We start from the raw sequence: 22,693 nt of genomic DNA, 5'->3' as shown, positions 1-22,693 counted from the left end.
ACCCCGTCCTGTCCCGTCTCTCATGTAATTTTATTCACAACAATCCCTGCAACATCGCATTCCAACACCGCCGCTTCTCCCAACTGCTGAGCTATTTATTTATTTCACTCCCTTATCCATCTTATTTACTGCCCTCTCTTCTTGACGTTTATTCCTAGTGGAACGGACAGGGAGGTGTCATTTCATCGTGATAATATTAGCATCTCAGCTTGATTTAAAGAGCGAAGAGTCCCTTTGAAAACAGCCTATGTGGCATCGATATGAGTCAGTTTGGAACAGCTGCTCCTCACACCGGGTAAATGAAGGTTGGGGTGTCCAGCAGCTGCTCCTCACACCGGGTAAATGAAGGTTGGGGTGTCCAGCAGCTGCTCCTCACACCGGGTAAATGAAGGTTGGGGTGTCCAACAGCTGCTCCTCACACCGGGTAAATGAAGGTTGGGGTGTCCAACAGCTGCTCCTCACACCGGGTAAATGAAGGTTGGGGTGTCCAACAGCTGCTCCTCACACCGGGTAAATGAAGGTTGGGGTGTCCAGCAGCTGTGCTGGTTGCTCTCCATCCAACAGCATAGACAGTGAGACAGACCTGCCCAGCAGCTCCTACTGTTTACACAAGATAACCTTAGCTAGATGAAAAATTGTGCATCCAAAACATTCTCGGCCAAAATGTAAAAATGTATTACAGATTTCTGGGGACGTTGAGGAAGTGAAATAGGCTTCCTACAGTGTCTCATGAGGGACAAACACCATTAACCAAAAGTGGAAATCGGTCAGGAGACACACCTCGAAGACTGAAATCTAGTTTTTCTAATGAGCAACAGAAAAACACACGTATCAATCGGCGTGTTCATTGGCTCTTTAAGAGCCTCCCGTGACACTTCCTTGACAGAGAGACAACATAGTGAGCTGAAGCTGAATAGCACCAAGGTTACCAACTCGTGTTGTTATTAGCTTTCCTGAGGTGATAAATACTCTTAGCTTAAAGCAATAATGTTACTCCTACATTTTTAAGACAAGGACAACTAAAGCCTGTTAGTCAGAGTCCGCGCGCCCGTTACCCGTTAGTCAGAGTCCGCTCGCCCGTTACCCGTTAGTCAGAGTCCGCTCGCCCGTTACCCGTTAGTCAGAGTCCGCGCGCCCGTTACCCGTTAGTCAGAGCCCGCGCGCCCGTTACCCGTTAGTCAGAGCCCGCGCGCCCGTTACCCGTTAGTCAGAGCCCGCGCGCCCGTTACCCGTTAGTCAGAGCCCGCGCGCCCGTTACCCGTTAGGCAGAGTCCGCGCGCCCGTTACCTGTATGTCTCAAATGGTACCCTATTCACCTTGCAGGTATGCATTTCACTGTACTGTTTACACCTGCTGTGTCCATTTGACATCTGGTCAAAATATGTGCACTATATAGGGTGCTATTTGGGATGCAGGCTATATTGTTACTGGAGCTGACTCTGTACTGTAGCTAAAGCTCATCTTGAAAACCTAACCCGGCAACAGTAACTAGGGTCTGGTTCCAACGCCTGAATCTTTTGGCAACAACGACCAGGGTGGGTCCTCTCAAGACAACTCTCTTAACCAATCACCAGGGACCAGGGTGGGTCCTCTCAAGACAACTCTCCTAACCAATCACCAGGGTGGGTCCTCTCAAGACAACTCTCCTAACCAATCACCAGGGACCAGGGTGGGTCCTCTCAAGACAACTGGCAGACATGATGGGAACTAAATGATGATGGGAACTAAACTATTTATCTATTATTCAAAATATTTTATAGGAGCTGTCTTTCCTTGTCTTTATTCACACAAAAACAAATCTATCGTAGTCCCGTAATACCATTGACAGCTGTTACAAATAACAATCCTGCAATAGGGAAGTGGGATCTAAAGGTTCATGGTCCCCCAGACTACCTGCCAGAACACCTCTTCCTCTTCTCTGTTGCCTAGGGTGGGGTTTACGAGACTACAGGCTGTCAGGAACACATGTCGGACCTGGATCTCTCCCTCTTTCTCTCTCTCTCTCTCTCTCTCTCACTCACACTCACACACACACACACACACACACACACACACACACACACACACACACACACACACACACACTGTGTTTTGGCTGCTGGAGGAGCAGAAGGATAAGGGAGGCCCATAGGTAATACATCTTATATACTCCCCTTTACACACATAGAACCCCCCCTGCCGATCCCCCTTAATGACGGCATCCTGTAAAATGGATGATTTATTTATTTGTTGAGTCTTCATGCTCAGGGAATCCTCAGGGATCTTTTGTAGGACGCAGTAACACATGGTTTATGGATCATACTGTACACAGACATGGGAACTGTGAAAGACAGGGGAGACAGGCATGGTTCATGGATCATACTGTACACAGACATGGGAACTGTGAAAGACAGGGGAGACAGGCATGGTTCATGGATCATACTGTACACAGACATGGGAACTGTGAAAGACAGGGGAGACAGGCATGGTTCATGGATCATACTGTACACAGACATGGGAACTGTGAAAGACAGGGGAGACAGGCATGGTTCATACTGTACACAGACATGGGAACTATGAAAGACAGGGGAGACAGGCATGGTTTATGGATCATACTGTACACAGACATGGGAACTGTGAAAGACAGGGGAGACAGACATGGATCATACTGTACACAGACATGGGAACTGTGAAAGACAGGGGAGACAGACATGGTAACTGTGAAAGACAGAGGAGACAGACATGGTAACTGTGAAAGACAGGGGAGACAGACATGGGAACTGTGAAAGACAGGGGAGACAGACATGGTAACTGTGAAAGACAGAGGAGACAGACATGGATCATACTGTACACAGACATGGGAACTGTGAAAGACAGAGGAGACAGACATGGAGACCTTGACTGAAGAGAAGGCCTCTTTTACGGCTGTTCCCAGGAAGATAGATGAGTGTATATTGCCACTTGACCAAGTAGTGGAAAAATAACACTTCACGTTCTGACCCAAAACAGCCACAGCAGATTTCTGTGAAAAAATTACTGAGTTTTCACTCTGTCTGCTTTCTCAGTTTCCGCCCTCACCTTGCCTGTCCTCATAGATAGTGTAGTACAGTGACTAGTACCTCGCTGTCTGTCCTCATTGATAGCGTAGTATAGTGACTAGTACCTCACTGTCTGTCCTCATAGATGGCGTAGTATAGTGACTAGTACCTCACTGTCTGTCCTCATTGATAGCGTAGTACAGTGACTAGTACCTCACTGTCTGTCCTCATAGATAGCGTAGTATAGTGACTAGTACCTCACTGCCTGTCCTCATTGATAGCGTAGTATAGTGACTAGTACCTCACTGTCTGTCCTCATAGATACTGTAGTATAGTGACTGGTACCTCGCTGTCTGTCCTCATAGATACTGTAGTATAGTGACTGGTACCTCGCTGTCTGTCCTCATAGATACTGTAGTATAGTGACTGGTACCTCACTGTCTGTCCTCATAGATACTGTAGTATAGTGACTGGTACCTCGCTGTCTGTCCTCATAGATACTGTAGTATAGTGACTGGTACCTCAGTCTGTCCTGATAGATACTGTAGTATAGTGACTGGTACCTCACTGTCTGTCCTGATAGATACTGTAGTATAGTGACTGGTACCTCACTGTCTGTCCTGATAGATACTGTAGTATAGTGACTGGTACCTCACTGTCTGTCCTGATAGATACTGTAGTATAGTGACTGGTACCTCAGTCTGTCCTGATAGATACTGTAGTATAGTGACTGGTACCTCAGTCTGTCCTGATAGAGACTGTAGTATAGTGACTGGTACCTCACTGTCTGTCCTGATAGAGACTGTAGTATAGTGACTGGTACCTCACTGTCTGTCCTGATAGATACTGTAGTATAGTGACTGGTACCTCACTGTCTGTCCTGATAGATACTGTAGTATAGTGACTACTCTCTCTCCTGACTCGAACAGTATGACCAAATAGCCGTGGCCAATCGCTTCAGACACAGGAGCCCAAAGATTCTGGGCCCTCCCTCCCTCCCTCCCTCCCTCCCTCCCTCCCTCCCCAGAGTGCTGTCTGTTTCTTCTGTTGAAACTTTTCTCTGGGTCTCAGCTTTACATGTATTACTTCATCCAGGCAGGCAGAAGTCCTGTCCTACTTCTGCATACTAAACAGCGCTCGGGCTGCATCACAAATGGCACACTAACCCCTATATAGTACACTACTGTAGGGCACTATATAGGGAATAGGGTGTGATTTGTGACGTAGACACTATCTCCTCGTTGGTTCTTTCATGCCGTGATGTTCTCTCTGCACCAAGTGTTTGTAGTGTAATGCATGTTAAATGTGAGGATGTCTTTACACTGGCGGTGTTACCCCTCTCTCTGACTAACCCTCTTTAAAATAAATCCATTGCTGGTTGTTGAGAAAAATACCTGTTTTTTTAGGAATCTCATTTCAGATGCTTCTGCGGCAGAGTACTTTGTGTCGCAACGTCAACCCAGTTCAGTATTTCCATTCTGTGACTTTGTGGTGAACCAATAAAACTCATGTTTATTACTTTGAATCAATTCCCTTCAGTCTGACTGGAGTTGAGCATGAGTGTCTCGCGGTAGGGCCGCGCAAGAGGGTCTCGCGGTATATTCCTAGTCCTGGAGAGCTGCAGTGTGTGTGTGGGCTTCAGAGGAGGCTGGTGGGAGGAGCAATAGGATGGCGGGCTCATTGTAATAGCTGGAATGGTATAAATGGAATGGTATCAAACACATCCAACACATGGAAACAACGTTTGACTGCATTCCATTGATTCCATTCCACTTGTTGAATCAGGTGTTATTGTGCTAGACTGGGGAGAAACCCCTGTACACCTAGCTCTCTAGAACCAGACAGCTTACCTCCAGCTCTCCAGTGGTCTCTAGAACCAGACAGCTTACCTCCAGCTCTCCAGTGGTCTCTAGAACCAGACAGCTTACCTCCAGCTCTCCAGTGGTCTCTAGAACCAGACAGCTTACCTCCAGCTCTCCAGTGGTCTCTAGAACCAGACAGCTTACTTCCAGCTCTCCAGTGGTCTCTAGAACCAGACAGCTTACTTCCAGCTCTCCAGTGGTCTCTAGAACCAGACAGCTTACCTCCAGCTCTCCAGTGGTCTCTAGAACCAGACAGCTTACTTCCAGCTCTCCAGTGGTCTCTAGAACCAGACAGCTTACTTCCAGCTCTCCAGTGGTCTCTAGAACCAGACAGCTTACCTCCAGCTCTCCAGTGGTCTCTAGAACCAGACAGCTTACCTCCAGCTCTCCAGTGGTCTCTAGAACCAGACAGCTTACTTCCAGCTCTCCAGTGGTCTCCAGAACCAGACAGCTTACTTCCAGCTCTCCAGTGGTCTCTAGAACCAGACAGCTTACCTCCAGCTCTCCAGTGGTCTCTAGAACCAGACAGCTTACTTCCAGCTCTCCAGTGGTCTCCAGAACCAGACAGCTTACTTCCAGCTCTCCAGTGGTCTCTAGAACCAGACAGCTTACCTCCAAAATATTTGAATGTAGTTGCCAATAGGCTTTCTAAGCTACAAGGTCAGGGATATCCTAGACTAGCTCTCCAGGATGCAGGATGCTGGATAGTAATTGATGATTGATTGATTATTTTGGTCATATTATGGCCGCCTGCTATAGAAGTTTGTTACTCTCAATGTCCTCTCCTCCTCCAGGTCAACCAATGAGATCAAGAACCTGCAGTACCTACCTCGGGCCAGCGAGCCTCGTGAGATGCTGTTTGATGACCGGACGCGTGCCCACGCTGACCACATCGGACAGGGCTTTGAGAGGCAGACCACCGCCGCTGTAGGGGTGCTCAAGGCCGTGCGCTGTGGAGAGAGGTGGGTGGTTGTAACTCCCGGATATATGATCATGTATTATCTTTAGATGCGTTGCTTGGTATAAATGACTTTAAACTGTAGGCCTATTGGGGCTGTATTTGGTATCCAACGATCGTCCAACTAATCAGTTACAAGACAGCTGCATAATCTGATTGGAAATAAATGGTTATAATCTCCCTACTCTCTGTCTCTGTAGTGCGGAGCCCCCTCGCGTTACCAAAGACGTGATCTGTTTCCATGCTGGAGACTTCCCTAATGTAGTCCAGAGGTTACAACTGGACCTGCACGAACCGCCTCTGTCCCAGGTGAGCTGCACCTGTCTTCTACCTTGTTTCTATTAGTTAAAATGGCGGCGGAGACAATGGCTGCTGTTTCATGGGCTCTTAACCAACCGTGCTATTTTGTTTGTTTTTTTCCCGCATTTTTTCTGACTGAAAAGAGCTTCTGGAAAACAAAAGCGATTACTCACTTCGAATTGGATAAAGAATATTTATTTAATGAGTCGGATGACTTGTGAAGATGCCTGGTGGAGATTAGAGGTCGACCGATTATGATTTTTCAACACCGATACCGATTATTGGAGGCCCCAAAAAACCGATACCGATTAATCGGCCGATTTTTTTAAAATAAAATATATAGTTTATTCTTTTTTTATATATATATACACACACACGACACACACACACACACACACACACACACACACACACACACACACACGTGTGTGTGTATATATACTGCTCAAAAAAATAAAGGGAACACTTAAACAACACAATGTAACTCCAAGTCAATCACACTTCTGTGAAATCAAACTGTCCACTTAGGAAGCAACACTGATTGACAATAAATTTCACATGCTGTTGTGCAAATGGAATAGATAACAGGTGGAAATTATAGGCAATTAGCAAGACACCCCCAATAAAGGAGTGGTTCTGCAGGTGGTAACCACAGACCACTTCTCAGTTCCTATGTTTCCTGGCTGATGTTTTGGTCACTTTTGAATGCTGGCGGTGCTTTCACTCTAGTGGTAGCATGAGACGGAGTCTACAACCCACACAAGTGGCTCAGGTAGTGCAGCTCATCCAGGATGGCACATCAATGCGAGCTGTGGCAAGAAGGTTTGCTGTGTCTGTCAGCGTAGTGTCCAGAGCATGGAGGCGTTACCAGGAGACAGGCCAGTACATCAGGAGACGTGGAGGAGGCCGTAGGAGGGCAACAACCCAGCAGCAGGACCGCTACCTCCGCCTTTGTGCAAGGAGGAGCAGGAGGAGCACTGCCAGAGCCCTGCAAAATGACCTCCAGCAGGCCACAAATGTGCATGTGTCTGCTCAAACGGTCAGAAACAGACTCCATGAGGGTGGTATGAGGGCTCGACGTCCACAGGTGGGGGTTGTGCTTACAGCCCAACACTGTGCAGGACGTTTGGCATTTGCCAGAGAACACAAAGATTGGCAAATTCGCCACTGGCGCCCTGTGCTCTTCACAGATGAAAGCAGGTTCACACTGAGCACGTGACAGACGTGACAGAGTCTGGAGACGCCGTGGAGAACGTTCTGCTGCCTGCAACATCCTCCAGCATGACCGGTTTGGCGGTGGGTCAGTCATGGTGTGGGGTGGCATTTCTTTGGGGGGCCGCAAAGCCCTCCATGTGCTCGCCAGAGGTAGCCTGACTGCCATTAGGTACCGAGATGAGATCCTCAGACCCCTTGTGAGACCATATGCTGGTGCAGTTTGCCCTGGGTTCCTCCTAATGCAAGACAATGCTAAACCTCATGTGGCTGGAGTGTGTCAGCAGTTCCTGCAAGAGGAAGGCATTGATGCTATGGACTGGCCCGCCCGTTCCCCAGACCTGAATCTAATTGAGCACGTCTGGGACATCATGTCTCGCTCCATCCACCAACGCCACGTTGCACCACAGACTGTCCAGGAGTTGTCGGATGCTTTAGTCCAGGTCTGGGAGGAGATCCCTCAGGAGACCATCCGCCACCTCATCAGGAGCATGCCCAGGCGATGTAGGGAGGTCATACAGGTACGTGGAGGCCACCCACACTACTGAGCCTCATTTTGACTTGTTTTAAGGACATTACATCAAAGTTGGATCAGCCTGTAGTGTGGTTTTCCACTTTAATTTTGAGTGTGACTCCAAATCCAGACCTCCATGGGTTGATAAATTGGATTTCCATTGATTATTTTTGTGTGATTTTTGTTGTCAGCACATTCAACTATGTAAAGAAAAAAGTATTTAATAAGATTATTTCATTCATTCAGATCTAGGATGTGTTATCTTAGTGTTCCCTTTATTTTTTTGAGCAGTGTATATACTTGTGTGTTGATGTTTATGGTTAGGTACACATTGGTGCAACGACAGTGCTTTTTTTTGCAAATGCGCTTGTTAAATCATCACCCGTTTGGCGAAGTGGGCTGTAATTCGATGATAAATTAACAGGCACCGTATTGATTATATGCAACGCAGGACAAGCTAGATAAACTAGTAATATCATCAACCATGTGTAGTTAACTAGTGATTATTTTAAGATTGATTGTTTTTTATAAAGATAAGTTTAATGCTAGCTAGCAACTTACCTTGGCTCCTTGCTGCACTCGCGTAACAGATAGTCAGCCTGCCACGCAGTCTCCTCATGGAGTCCAATGTAATCGGCCATAATCGGTGCCCAAAAATGCAGATTACCGATTGTTATGAAAACTTGAAATCGGCCCCAATTAATCGGCCATTCCGATTAATCGGCCGGCCTCTAGTGGAGATGCCTTGTGAGGATCCGCCTTTGCCATCCGCCATCCGTACTACTGGCCAACATACAATCGCTGGATAATAAATTGGATGATCTAAAAGCACGTATATCCTACCACCGGGACATTAAAAACTGTAATATCTTATGTTTCACTGAGTTGTGGCTGAACGACGACATGAATAACATACAGCTGGTGGGTTATACACTGTATCAGCAGGATAGAACAACAGCCTCTGGTAAGACAATGTATATTTGTAAACAATAGCTGGGGCACAATATCTAAGGAAGTCTTGAGGTTTTGCTTGCCTGAAGTAGAGTATCTCATGATAAGCTGTAGACCACACTATCTACCTCGAGAGTTTTATCTGTATTTTTCGTAGCTGTCTACATACCACCACAGACCGATGCTGGCACGAAGACCGCACTCAATGAGCTGTATACCGCCATAAGCAAACAGCAAAACGCTCATCCAGAGGCGGCACTCCTAGTAGCCGGGGACTTTAATGAAGGAAAACTTAAATCCGTTTAACCAAATTTCTATCAGCATGTTAAATGTGCAACTAGAGAAAAAAAACTCTAGACCACCTTTACTCCACACACAGAGATGCATACAAAGCTCTCCCTCGCCCTCCTTTTGGCAAATCTGACCATAATTCTATCCTCCTGATTCCTGCTTACAAGCAAAAACTAAAGCAGGAAGCCCCAGTGACTCGGTCAATACAAAAGTGGTTAGATGAAGCAGATGCTAAGCTACAGGACTGTATTGCTAGCACAGACTGGAATATGTTCCGGGATTCTTCCGATGGCATTGAGGACACCACATCAGTCACTGGTTTCATTAATAAGTGCATCGATGATGTCATCCCTACAGTGACTGTACGCACATACCCCAACCAGAAGACTCTAACCCGGAACCTTATAAGAAATCCCGCTATGCCCTCTGACGAACCATCAAACAGGCAAAGCTTCAATACAGGACTAAGATTGAATTGTACAACACCAGCTCCGACTCTCGTTGGATGAGGCAGGGCTTGCAAACTATTACAGACTACAAAAGGAAGCACAGCCGAGAGCTGCCCAGTGACACGAGCCTACCAGACGAGCTAAATTACTTCTATACTCGCTTTGAGGCAAGTAATACTGAAACATGCATAAGAGCATCAGCTGTTCCGGACGACTGTGTGATCACACTTTCCGCAGCCGATGTGAGTAAGACCTTTAAACAGATCAACATTCACAAGGCCGCAGGGACAGACGGATTACCAGGACGTGTACTCCGAGCATGCGCTGACCAACTGTCAAGTGTCTTCACTGACATTTTCAACCTCTCCCTGGCTGAGTCTAATACCAACATGTTTCAAGCAGACCACCATAGTCCCTGTGCCCAAGAACACTAAGGTAACCTGCCAAAATGACTACCAATCCGTAGCACTCATCAGAAACCCTAGACCCACTCCAATTTGCATACCGCCCCAACAGATCCACAGATGATGCAATCTCTATTGCACTCCACACTGCCCTTACCCACCTGGACAAAAGGAACACCTATGTGAGAATGCTATTCATTCTGCGTTCAACACCATAGTGCCCTCAAAGCTCATCACTAAGCTAAGGACCCTGGGACTAAACACCTCCGTCTGCAACTGGATCCTGGACTTCCTGACAGACCGCCCCAAGGTGTTAAGGGTAGGTAACAACACATCCGTCATGCTGATCCTCAACACCGGAGCCCCTCAGGGATGCGTGCTCAGTCCCCTCCTGTACTCCCTGTTCACTCATGATTGCACGGGTCAGGCACGACTCCAACACCATCATTAAGTTTGCTGATGACACAACAGTGGTAGGCCTGACCACCAACAACCATGAGACAGCCTATCGGGAGGAGGTAAGAGACCTGGCCATGTAGTGCCAGGACAACAACCTCTCCCTCAACGTGCTCAAGACTAAAGAGATGATTGTGGACTACAGGAAAAGGAGGATCGGGAGCATCCTGACTGGTTGTATCACTGCCTGGTACGGCAACTGCTCGGCCTCCGATCGCAAGGCACCACAGAGGGTAGTGCGTATGGCCCAGTACATAACTGGGGCCAAGCTTCCTGCCATCCAGGACCTCTATACCAGGCGGTGTCAGAGAAAAGCCCTAAAAAATGTCAGACTCCGGCCACCCTAGTCATACTGTTCTCTCTACCACTGCACGGCAATCGGTACCGGAGCATCAAGAGGCTTCTAAACAGCTTCTACCCCCAAGCCATAAGACTACAGAACAGCTAATCAAATTAGCTCCCCAGACTACTTGCTTGCCCCCCTACCCCCTCTTCTTTTACGCTGCTGCTACTCTGTTATCTATGCACTTTAATAACTCTACCCTTATGTACATATTACCTCAAATACCCCGACTAACTGGTGCCCCCGTAGATTAACTTTGTACCGGTACACCCTGTATATTGCCTCGCTATGGTTATTTTACTGCTGCTCTTTAATTATTAGTTACTTTTATTTCTTATTTTTATTAACTGCATTATTGGTTAAGGTCTTGTAAGTAAGCATTTCACTAAGGTCTACACCTGTTGTATTTGGCGCATGTGACATAACATTTGATTTGATATTGCATGAAACAAGGTAGCAGCTACCTTATCCACAGCCCTATGCACTGTACTGCCACCCTCTGGCTATATGTTGTACTACACTGTGCTGTCTCCAACAGAGATCCTCCAGGAGGGTTCAAGGCTTGTCCTACATTAAAGTGATCCTCCAGGAGGGTTCAAGGCTTGTCCTACATTAAAGTGATCCTCCAGGAGGGCTCAAGGCTTGTCCTACATTAAAGTGATCCTCCAGGAAGGCTCAAGGCTTATCTTCTATTAAAGTGATCCTCCAGGAGGGCTCAAGGCTTATCTTCTATTAAAGTGATCCTCCAGGAAGGCTCAAGGCTTATCTTCTATTAAAGTGATCCTCCAGGAAGGCTCAAGGCTTATCTTCTATTAAAGTGATCCTCCAGGAGCGCTCGGGGCCTGTCCTCTATTAACCAGTTAAATGTAACTAAATGCAATCTACGTAATCCCCAAAAGTAATTATTTATCATGACCGTGCCAGAAACAATAACTAGTAATGCTGCATACTCCAAGAAAGGTTCAAATCTCACCTTTATGGTAAACATTTTTTATAAATTGCTGAGGTGTCGTCACTTTTGATGACACAAGTTCAAGTGCACAGAACAAATATAACCTATTTCCTATTCAACAAAACTGTATGAATAAGGCTTGAAATATATATATGCTTTCTAAATATAGTATAATCAAATGACTAAGATTTCACCTTCCTTATAACTGTGAAATACATATTTGTATGTTTTAGTGTTGGAGAAAATGAGCATGTTTTCTCTCTTGATCAAACCTTCTGCCTCCATCCATGTGAACGTCAGAGCTCTAGCTTGGCTTCCTGAACTCGCTAGGAACTCTCCTTTCATCTCATGTTAATATTGTCCGTCTATGACAAAGGTTTTTTTGTTTCAAATCTATGAATTATTTTAGATTACTGGCTATAAATCGACAACTACTATTTTCTGCTGCGCTACAATGTAAGGATTGCAGGCATATGTGGTGTTAGTGGCTGTGATGTAGGGTTCAGCCAGGAGTTGATGGACAGTCGGTAGAGTGAATGAAAGGTTAGGAGGGACGTGTCAGATTTCACACCCTGCTTCACACAGGCGTCTGTGAGAATCACGGCTACCGCTCAATGCAAGCCATTTCCATCTACGGTGTCCACAGATCCATTCATAAGCCAAAATGTCAGTTGTAACCAGTACCAGAACCATGCAGGTCCCCAAAACAGGGGACTTTACATCTTAGATGTTTTTAAAACGACCCTCCAGGACGGCTCAGGGCCTGTCCTCCATTAAAACGACCCTCCAGGACGGCTCAGGGCCTGTCCTCCATTAAAACGACCCTCCAGGACGGCTCAGGGCCTGTCCTCCATTAAAAACGACCCTCCAGGACGGCTCAGGGCCTGTCCTCCATTAAAACGACCCTCCAGGAGGGCTCAGGGCCTGTCCTCCATTAAAACGACCCTCCAGGAGGGCTCAGGGCATGTCCTCCATTAAAACGACCCTCCAGGACGGCTCAGGGCCTGTCCTCCATTAAAACGACCCTCCAGGACGGCTCAGGGCCTGTCCTCCATTAAAACGACCCTCCAGGACGGCTCAGGGCCTGTCCTCCATTAACCTGTTAGGGACAGACGTTCCGCTAGCGGAACGCCTCACCAATATCCAATGGTAGAGCGTGGCGCGAAATACAAATACCTTAAATGCTATAACTTTAATTTCTCAAACATATGACTATTTTACACCATTTTAAAGACAAGACTCTCGTTAATCTAACCACATTGTCCGATTTCAAAAAGGCTTTACAGCGAAAGCAAAACATTAGATTATGTCAGGAGAGTACCCTGCCAAAAATAATCACACAGCCATTTTCAAAGCAAGCATATAAGTCACAAAAAACTAAACCACAGCTAAATGCAGCACTAACCTTTGATGATCTTCATCAGATGATACTCCTAGGACATTATGTTATACAATACATGCATGTTTTGTTCAATCAAGTTCATATTTATATCAAAAGACAGCTTTTTACATTAGCATGTGATGTTCAGAACTAGCATACCCACCACAAACTTCCGGTGAATTTACTAAATTACTCACGATAAACGTTTACAAAAAACATAACAATTATTTTAAGAATTATAGATACAGAACTCCTATATGCAATCGCGGTGTCAGATTTTAAAATGGCTTTTCGGCGAAAGCACATTTTGCAATATTCTGAGTAGATAGCTCGGCCATCACAGGCTAGCTAATTTGACACCCACCAAGTTTGGTGCTCACTAAACTCAGAATTACTATAACAAAAATTGGATTACCTTTCCTGTTCTTCGTCAGAATGCACTCCCAGGACTTCTACTTCAACAACAAATGTTGTTTTGGTTCGAAATAATCCATAGTTATATTGAAATAGCTCCGTTTTGTTTGTGCGTTCAGGTCACTATCCAAAGGGTGACGCGGGCGCATTTCGTGACAAAAAAATTCTAAATATTCCATTACCGTACTTTCGAAGCATGTCAAACGCTGTTTAAAATCAATTTTTATGCTATTTTTCTCGTAAAATAGCGATAATATTCCGACCGGGCGACGTTATATTCATTCATAGACTGAAAGAAAAACATGGAGTCATCTCGTACATGCGCACTCCAGTGTCATTGTTCCCTGCCTGACCACTCACGAAAACTCCTGCTGTTTTTCGCCCAGAGACAGCAGAGACGTCATTCCACTTTCTGGCGCCTTCTGAGAGCCAATGGAAGCCTTAGAAAATGTCACGTTACAGCAGAGATGCTGTATTTTTGATAGAGATGCCCTAGAAGGAGAACAAGTTGTCAGACAGTGCACTTCCTGTATGGAATCTTCTCAGGTTTTGGCCTGCCATATGAGTTCTGTTATACTCACAGACACCATTCAAACAGTTTTAGAAACTTTAGTGTTTTCTATCCAAATCTACTAATTATATGCATATTCTAGTTTCTGGGCAGGAGTAGTAACCAGATTAAATCGGGTACGTTTTTTATCCGGCCGTGAAAATACTGCCCCCTATCCCAAACAGGTTTAGAGACCCTCCAGGGGTGCTCCATTAAAGAGACCCTCCAGGAGGGCTCAGGGCCTGTCCTCCATTAAAGAGACCCTCCAGGAGGGCTCAGGGCCTGTCCTCCATTAAAGAGACCCTCCAGGAGGGCTCAGGGCCTGTCCTCCATTAAAGAGACCCTCCAGGAGGGCTCAGGGCCTGTCCTCCATTAGCGTCTCTTAAGCTGCAGTTTTGTTTTAGAGTTAGGAGCAGCTGAGGTGATTTCACAGCATCCATCTGCGTTTGCTTTACAAATGTTCAACCCAGAGCTGGATCCTTCAGCACTAGTGATTGAACTACTCCCCTGGCTTAGAACAATATGGGAACAGCTCAGATATGGGAACAGATACACATTGAGAAAAATCCCCAGTGTCTATGGTTAGTACACTGTCTAACTCTCTCTCTCCATTAGTGTGTGCAGTGGGTGGACGATGCTAAGCTGAACCAGCTGAGACGCGAGGGGATCCGCTACGCCCGTATCCAGCTGTACGACAACGACATCTACTACATCCCTCGTAGTGTGGTTCATCAGTTCAAGACTGTCTCTGCTGTCTGCAGCCTGGCATGGCACATCCGCTTAAAACAATACCACCAAGAGCCTCCGGCCGAGGAGGAGAGGAAGGTGGACGTGTCGACGCTACAAGTCAAACAGGAGGAGTTTGGGGATGCCTTGATGGGAGGGACCACAGCTCCTCTCACAGACCCCAAACCCCTCAAAGACAGACACACTGCCCACCCAGAGGTCAAAGTGGAACCTCAACCTGCGGATATAAGGCTGCCCAAGCCCTCTGTCACCTCACCCATCACCCCCCTACCAGCTCCCATCACCCCCCTACCAGCTCCCATCACCCCCCTACCAGCTCCCATCACCCCCCTACCAGCTCCCATCACCCCCCTACCAGCTCCCATCACCCCCCTAACTCCCTACAAATCGTCTTTCCAGGACACCAAGCCCAAATCACATCCATCATCCCCACTACTACCACCACTATCATCACTCAGAATCACATCAAACCACTACCACACACTCTTCCTTGTCTTCCTCACTCAAACCCTCCCCCACCTCCACCCCCTCATCCTCTCCCAAACCCAGTCCGTCATCCTCACGTACCCCCTCTCCCAAATCTAGCCCCACTTCTACACACTCTCCCTCCTTCAAACCCAGCCCGGCTTCCACTCGTACCCCCAGTCACTCTCTCTCACACAAACCCTGCCACACCCCTACCCTTACCCACACCCCTACCCCTACCCTTACCCACACCCCTATCCCTACCCTTACCCACACCCCTACCCCTACCCTTACCCACACCCCTATCCCTACCCTTACCCACACCCCTACCCCTACCCTTACCCACACCCCTATCCCTACCCTTACCCACACCCCTACCCCCTTTTTGACGCCCTCCCCTGCACCCCTTCTATCTTCTTCAAGCCTGGCCTCCAGCCACACAGAGAGCAGGATCCCTACACCCCAGTTCCGACCCCAACCCCAGCCCAGACCGGACAAACCCCGGCCGGACAAACCCAAGGACAAAGACACTTCTCTTTACCCAAAGGCCCCAGTCACCCCCCGCACCACTCCTCCCTCTCCTTTAAACACCACCTGCATGAGCAGCAGCAGAAAGACTGTTTCTACTGATCGTTGTACATAGTGTTTTTAAATGGCTCTCTTGGGTTCTGTTTTAATCCCATCTAAAGGAAGGAGAAGACAGAAGTAAAACCATGATATCAACACGGTGTGGGATGTATTCTAAGGAACACGTAAAGCTCTGTTGCTCTGCATCCTAAATGGCGCCCTATTCCCTACATAGGGATCTACTTTGTGACCAGGGCCCATAGGAGAGATCTGTTCAAAAGTAGTGCACTATATAGGAAATAGGGTACCCTTTAGGATGCACACTTTGCTCTGTTCTGTTACCGAATGAATACATTGCAAATGTAACATTCCTCAGTGCCTGTCCATAACTGTGTAGCCTGGTCCCAGATCAGTTTGTATTGTCTTGTCTCATTGTTGACCGTACAGTAGGAGTTGGCTTGGCAAGAACGCATAAACTGATCTGGGACAGGCTAATATCTGTGAACTGTCAAAGCACTTAGGGCCAGAAGCACTGGTACTCTGCAGGTCTGACAAACAAACAGGTCCTTAAATAATATATTTTAGTTGTAGGTTCTAGATGGATTATTATTACAGCTGACATTAACATATATCTATTTTTTGTAAGATGATGAGAGACATTATTTTAAAGGATTACTCCAGGCTTTTTTTGTTCCCCCTCAGAGGCTTATTTATATCAAGGAAGCTTTTAGTTTTCATAATTTTTGTTCGATTTTAATTGTCAGCGCTGTAGTGTAAATAACTTTTTGTAAGGAGAAAAACTTGTAGTGTGATTTCTACATAAAGATGGACCTCTTAATAAAGGTTAACGTTATGAGTGATGTTTGATCATGGGGCTACAGTGGACACCAGATGGACCTCTTAATAAAGGTTAACGTTATGAGTGATGTTTGATCATGGGGCTACAGTGGACACCAGATGGACCTCTTAATAAAGGTTAACGTTATGAGTGATGTTTGATCATGGGGCTACAGTGGACACCAGATGGACCTCTTAATAAAGGTTAACGTTATGAGTGATGTTTGATCATGGGGCTACAGTGGACACCAGATGGACCTCTTAATAAAGGTTAACGTTATGAGTGATGTTTGATCATGGGGCTACAGTGGACACCAGATGGACCTCTTAAATGTATCAATTGACCAATTCGGCACATTTGGGCAGACTTGATACAAAATATTGTCCAGTATTGCAACGCTTCACTGGATCAATCTGAAACTTTGCACACACTGCTGCCATCTAGTGGCCACATTTTAAATTGCAATATGATGGCCTTTCAAAGATGGAACAAAGAAAAATGTAAAACAAATGTTTTTTTATTTGTATTATCTTTTACCAGATATGTGTTCTATTCTCCTACATTAATTTCACATTTCCACAAACTTCAGTGTTTCCTTTCAAATGGTACCAAGAATGGGTATATCCTTGCTTCAGGTCCTGAGCTACAGGCCGTTAGATTTGGGTTTGTCATTTTAGGTGAAAATTGGAAGAAGAAAAAAGGGTTGGATCCTTAAAATAAAGGTCGATGTTGTGTTTGATCATGGGGCTCCAGTGGATCTGATATCATGGCCTTTTAGCTTACAACTGGTAAGACCAGCCATTTTAGATTTAACAGTTTAACGTGTTGGGCTCAGTCAAGAAGCGTGTGTATATTTGGGATTCAACTTGCCACTCATCTGAAACAGGCTATTTATTTCTGCACAAGTCGTCATGGAGACAGTACAGTGTGTGTGATCTGCAGAAGCACATTTCAGCAGCATGGATCCACTGGAGCATGATTACCTTTCTGGCCTCTGCTACTTCTGTCTGTGTTATGCAAGCCGCCCACACACTGCACTCAGCGGCGATGAGCTCAGCAGTTGTGGTATGTGAGATTATAGCCGTGGCGCGCTGGGAAATGAACACAGGAGAACTGCTGATCTAACTGACCAGAATAAGTCCAACAGAGACCTCACTAGAAGCTATGACAGACTGCCCTGGCCTCTACGTCTCAGATGATAATCAGATTAGTGCGATGGGCGAGTCTCAAACTCTTGGTCCAGTCACAGGGTGCATCCCAAACGGCACCCTGTTCTCTATAGTGCACTACTGTTGACCAGAGCCCTATGGCATACAGAAGGACCTGGGGAGAGGGGTTGGGATGTAGCCCTGACACACAGACCCGAGAGGAAGATGTTTATGCATGCTCTGTGTGTGTGAGAGGAAGATGTGTATGCATGCTCTGTGTGAGAAGGTGTTTATGCATGCTCTGTGTGTGAGAGAGGAAGATGTGTATGCATGCTCTGTGTGTGTGAGAGGAAGGTGTTTATGCATGCTCTGTGTGTGTGAGAGGAAGGTGTTTATGCATGCTCTGTGTGTGAGAGGAAGGTGTTTATGCATGCTCTGTGTGTGTGTGTGAGAGGAAGGTGTTTATGCATGCTCTGTGTGTGTGTGTGAGAGGAAGGTGTTTATGCATGCTCTGTGTGTGTGAGAGGAAGATGTGTATGCATGCTCTGTGTGTGTGAGAGGAAGGTGTGTATGCATGCTCTGTGTGTGTGTGTGAGAGGAAGGTGTTTATGCATGCTCTGTGTGTGTGTGTGAGAGGAAGATGTGTATGCATGCTCTGTGTGTGAGAGGAAGGTGTTTATGCATGCTCTGTGTGTGTGTGAGAGGAAGGTGTTTATGCATGCTCTGTGTGTGAGAGAGGAAGGTGTTTATGCATGCTCTGTGTGAGAGAGAGGAAGGTGTTTATGCATGCTCTGTGTGTGAGAGGAAGGTGTTTATGCATGCTCTGTGTGAGAGAGGAAGGTGTTTATGCATGCTCTGTGTGAGAGAGAGGAAGGTGTTTATGCATGCTCTGTGTGTGAGAGGAAGGTGTTTATGCATGCTCTGTGTGTGAGAGAGGAAGGTGTTTATGCATGCTCTGTGTGTGAGAGGAAGGTGTTTATGCATGCTCTGTGTGTGTGAGAGGAAGGTGTTTATGCATGCTCTGTGTGTGAGAGGAAGGTGTTTATGCATGCTCTGTGTGTGAGAGGAAGGTGTTTATGCATGCTCTGTGTGTGTGAGAGGAAGATGTGTATGCATGCTCTGTGTGTGTGAGAGGAAGATGTGTATGCATGCTCTGTGTGTGTGTGTGAGAGGAAGGTGTTTATGCATGCTCTGTGTGTGTGTGTGTGAGAGGAAGATGTGTATGCATGCTCTGTGTGTGAGAGAGGAAGGTGTTTATGCATGCTCTGTGTGTGAGAGGAAGGTGTTTATGCATGCTCTGTGTGTGTGAGAGGAAGGTGTTTATGCATGCTCTGTGTGTGAGAGAGGAAGGTGTTTATGCATGCTCTGTGTGTGAGAGAGGAAGGTGTTTATGCATGCTCTGTGTGTGTGTGTGAGAGGAAGGTGTTTATGCATGCTCTGTGTGTGTGAGAGGAAGATGTGTATGCATGCTCTGTGTGTGTGAGAGGAAGATGTGTATGCATGCTCTGTGTGTGTGTGTGAGAGGAAGGTGTTTATGCATGCTCTGTGTGTGAGAGAGGAAGGTGTTTATGCATGCTCTGTGTGTGAGAGAGGAAGGTGTTTATGCATGCTCTGTGTGTGAGAGAGGGTGTTTATGCATGCTCTGTGTGTGAGAGGAAGGTGTTTATGCATGCTCTGTGTGTGTGTGTGAGAGGAAGATGTTTATGCATGCTCTGTGTGTGTGTGTGAGAGGAAGATGTTTATGCATGCTCTGTGTGTGTGTGTGAGAGGAAGGTGTTTATGCATGCTCTGTGTGTGTGTGTGAGAGGAAGGTGTTTATGCATGCTCTGTGTGTGTGTGTGAGAGGAAGATGTTTATGCATGCTCTGTGTGTGTGTGTGTGTGTGTGAATGTCAGGACAAATGTGTCCTATAAAAGAAAGAAATGAAAAGGACAGGCATGGAGAACATTTTCAGTCAGTCTCATTTCAGAGTGAGGGATTGTTTTAGGGAGTAAAAACAAAAATCCCCCCAAATGCATCATGGTTGAGAGACATTTTCTGTTTGTAGTACACATTTACTGAACTGAGAGTACATGGAATGAGGCTGTTCAGTCTGTGGAAGTTCATTGAGGCTGTGTTCTCAACTACAGGTTGTCTATTTACCTTCTGTCCTCTCTTCAATCTAACTCTTTTCTCTTTAATTCGGGGTTATATAAATCTTGTACTTTTCATTTCAAACAGCCCAGTATTAGAACTGCCATTGATTATTGCACTGAACACAAGTAGGCCAACAGTCTACCATGCTGCTACTGCCATCTATCCACTACGGATGGTAGTACATGGAGACTTGCCTGCTCATCTATTCTGATGCTGGAGTCAACAGCTCATAAGGCACCATAAACAAAATCAGAGCATGTTTTAGTTTGGAACAATAGTGACATCCATTTATTCACACAATACTTAAAGGAAAATAATAAATAACATATGCAGACTGATGTCAAAATGAGCTATTCAAAAGGTGAACATTAAAAAGGAGACAGTAACACTACAGGTAGATTACATTTAAACTGAATGGCACAAAACACTGAATGGCTTTACATAGAAAGAGCCCCGTCTTCCAAACACTACGACAATCATTTTTCGTCGTCCCACAAAGTATGAAAGAGTCTACAACACAGCACAAAAGATGCTGACGTCAAGGAAAATGTCTGGAAATCCTTAGCTAGCAATGTGACATGGTTTTGCTAGATTGTATTAGTTTATCTGACATCTACATGATCTGTACCATTTACATCAGTCTTATAACCTGAAGGCACAGTTCTCTGATAAGCAATACTGTTGGCACGAGAGCAAAGCTTGGACAACACTTCATGTCATAACAACAAATGAAGGAGAGTTTGATTTTGCAAACAGCTAAAATAACCACACTAAAGAAGTAGGTTTGTGTGTGTTCCTTCCAGCCTCCTCTGAAGAGCCTCCTCAATCCATCTCTCATGCCTCTCTCCTCTCGGGGAAGATGTTATACCCCAGCTCCACCATGGCTCCCAGCAACATGCACCATAGAGGAATACACACAAAGGTGAGCTTGATATGGGTAAGCTTCTCCAGCCGGGCGCACAGCGTCAGACAGAAGCCCAGCTTCAGCAGCATGGACGCCAGGTACCAGGCCTTCTTCTTCAGGTCCTGGGAGCCGTTACGAGGGTCATGGCCCGCTTTACACCTGGCGACCATCTTGACTAGCAACATGAGGAGGAGGATGCCGTCGAAGATCCATACGGGTAGAAAGGTGAGGAACCAGTTCCAGTGGACTTTGCCATCTAGTTTGAGGACGAGCATGATGAGGAAGGCCAGGGTGAAGATCCAGGTGAGGAGGACTCTCTGAGCGAGAGACATTGTGTCTCTGCTATGGTGGCCCCACAGGGACACTGGTAGGACTCCTACAGTGGAAATAGAGGTTGCTGGCCCCTGAGAAGAAAGGGTCAGAGAATACAGCCATGATGCACCTTTATTGTGCATTCAAACGGCACACACGAGTTAGCTAGCTGTCTAGATCTAGTCAGACCCATACATTTAGAATGTCACTAATGACAAGTTCTTCTGCGAGGCCTTAGATAGCCGTCACAACTGGAACGTTATTTTTAACACAGCTGCAGCCAGTTGCACCTAACGTTACTTATGTCATAGCAAACTAACCAACTAGCTTGACACTTTTTTTTTATAGAAATGTTTAGCTAATAAGCTAACATTATTTGCAAGACAGATAGACATTTACATTTTCAGAATGGCTAGCTAGCTCGCTAAAGTTAACTGGCGTTTGATAAAATAGCTAACGTGAATTATTCTAGCAAACACCACAACGCGTTGCAGCAACCTACCTGATGTTGTGTTTAGTGATGATCAGAGTTTCTGTCTCCGTATCCACCGTTAAATAATTTTCGATAATCCATCATCAATTTTAGCTACATGACCGTTCGTAAATATTAGCTAGTTAGAACGGCTGATTTCTGATTTATTTTCTTTACGTGCACGCAAGGTAAGATCCCGCCCAACATAAATACCTATTGGTTATTGATAAATTATCTTTCCAACTATTGGACCAATGTAATGTCAATCATAATATCATGTATTTAAGGATACAGGGCCTTTACCGTAAAGTTCCTAAAAATAATCCCCAGCAGATTTATAAATAAATGACAGCAACACTTAACGCAGATCTGCGGTTAGTTTCAGAATGTGTGCTTGTATTTGTGAGAGGTATTGACATGTTGAATGCGCCGAGCTGTCTGTTTGAACTACTGGCACATAACTTGGACATGCCACCAGAGGTCTTTTCACAGTCCCCAAGTCCAGAACAGACTATGGGAGGCGCACAGTACTACATTGAACCATGACTACATGGAACTCTATTCCACATCAAGTAACTCATGCCAGAAGTAAAATTAGATAAAAAAATAATTTCCTTATAGAACAGCAGGTACTGTGAAGCAACACAAACATAGACACATGCATACAAACACGCAATAACATACGCAGATGATGCAATCTCTATTGTGCTCCACACTGCCCTTTCCCACCTGGACAAAAGGAACACCTATGTGAGAATGCTGTTCATTGACTACAGCTCAGCGTTCAACACTATAGTCCCCTCAAAGCTCATCACTAAGCTAAGGACCCTGGAACTAAACACCTCCCTCTGCAACTGGATCCTGGACTTCCTGATGGGCCGCCCTCAGGTGGTAAGGGTAGGTAGCAACACATCCGCCACGCTGATCCTCAACACTGGGGCCCCTCAGAGGTAAGTGCTCAGTCCCCTCCTGTACTCCCTGTTCACTCATGACTGCACAGTCAGGCACGACTCCAACACCATCATTAAGTTTGCACAGTGACGACACAAC

General features: G+C 46.0%; 2 protein-coding genes and 1 long non-coding RNA gene across 3 annotated transcripts in view; 2 read left to right on the top strand and 1 right to left on the bottom strand.

Annotated features, from left to right (window-relative positions):
- LOC106597385 (lysine-specific demethylase RSBN1L-like) overlaps nucleotides 1–15,827 on the top strand; it is a 90,393-nt gene extending 74,566 nt beyond the window's left edge. Inside the window, 3 exon segments of the mRNA XM_045722468.1 lie at nucleotides 5,674–5,841; nucleotides 6,038–6,146; nucleotides 14,670–15,827. Of these exon segments, the coding sequence (XP_045578424.1) occupies nucleotides 5,674–5,841; nucleotides 6,038–6,146; nucleotides 14,670–15,386 (994 nt within the window). The 3' untranslated portion in view covers nucleotides 15,387–15,827.
- A 2-nt stretch (nucleotides 15,828–15,829) lies between these two features.
- LOC123743817 (uncharacterized) lies at nucleotides 15,830–16,950 on the top strand. Its single transcript, XR_006770702.1, has 2 exons — nucleotides 15,830–16,676; nucleotides 16,743–16,950. It is a non-coding gene; the product is annotated as an uncharacterized lncRNA (long non-coding RNA).
- Nucleotides 16,951–20,214: 3,264 nt separating this feature from the next.
- Nucleotides 20,215–21,872, bottom strand: LOC123743816 (transmembrane protein 60). Its single transcript, XM_045722467.1, has 2 exons — nucleotides 21,674–21,872; nucleotides 20,215–21,263 (listed from the first exon to the last, which is right to left on the bottom strand). The coding sequence occupies exon 2, from the start codon at nucleotides 21,189–21,191 to the stop codon at nucleotides 20,790–20,792; it is 402 nt and encodes a 133-aa protein (XP_045578423.1). The 5' UTR covers nucleotides 21,192–21,263; nucleotides 21,674–21,872; the 3' UTR covers nucleotides 20,215–20,789.
- Between the last annotated feature and the right edge of the window lie 821 nt (nucleotides 21,873–22,693).

Source organism: Salmo salar, chromosome ssa07 (genome assembly GCF_905237065.1).
Source record: "Salmo salar chromosome ssa07, Ssal_v3.1, whole genome shotgun sequence".
Taxonomy (NCBI): Eukaryota; Metazoa; Chordata; class Actinopteri; order Salmoniformes; family Salmonidae; genus Salmo; species Salmo salar.
The sequence above is the reverse complement of the archived record's forward strand: the minus strand, read 5'-3'. Positions and strand labels throughout refer to the sequence as shown.

Excerpts from the sequence above, each read along its gene's own strand:
- LOC123743816 (XM_045722467.1), bottom strand. The coding sequence starts at position 21,191 with ATGTCTCTCGCTCAGAGAGTCCTCCTCACCTGGATCTTCACCCTGGCC.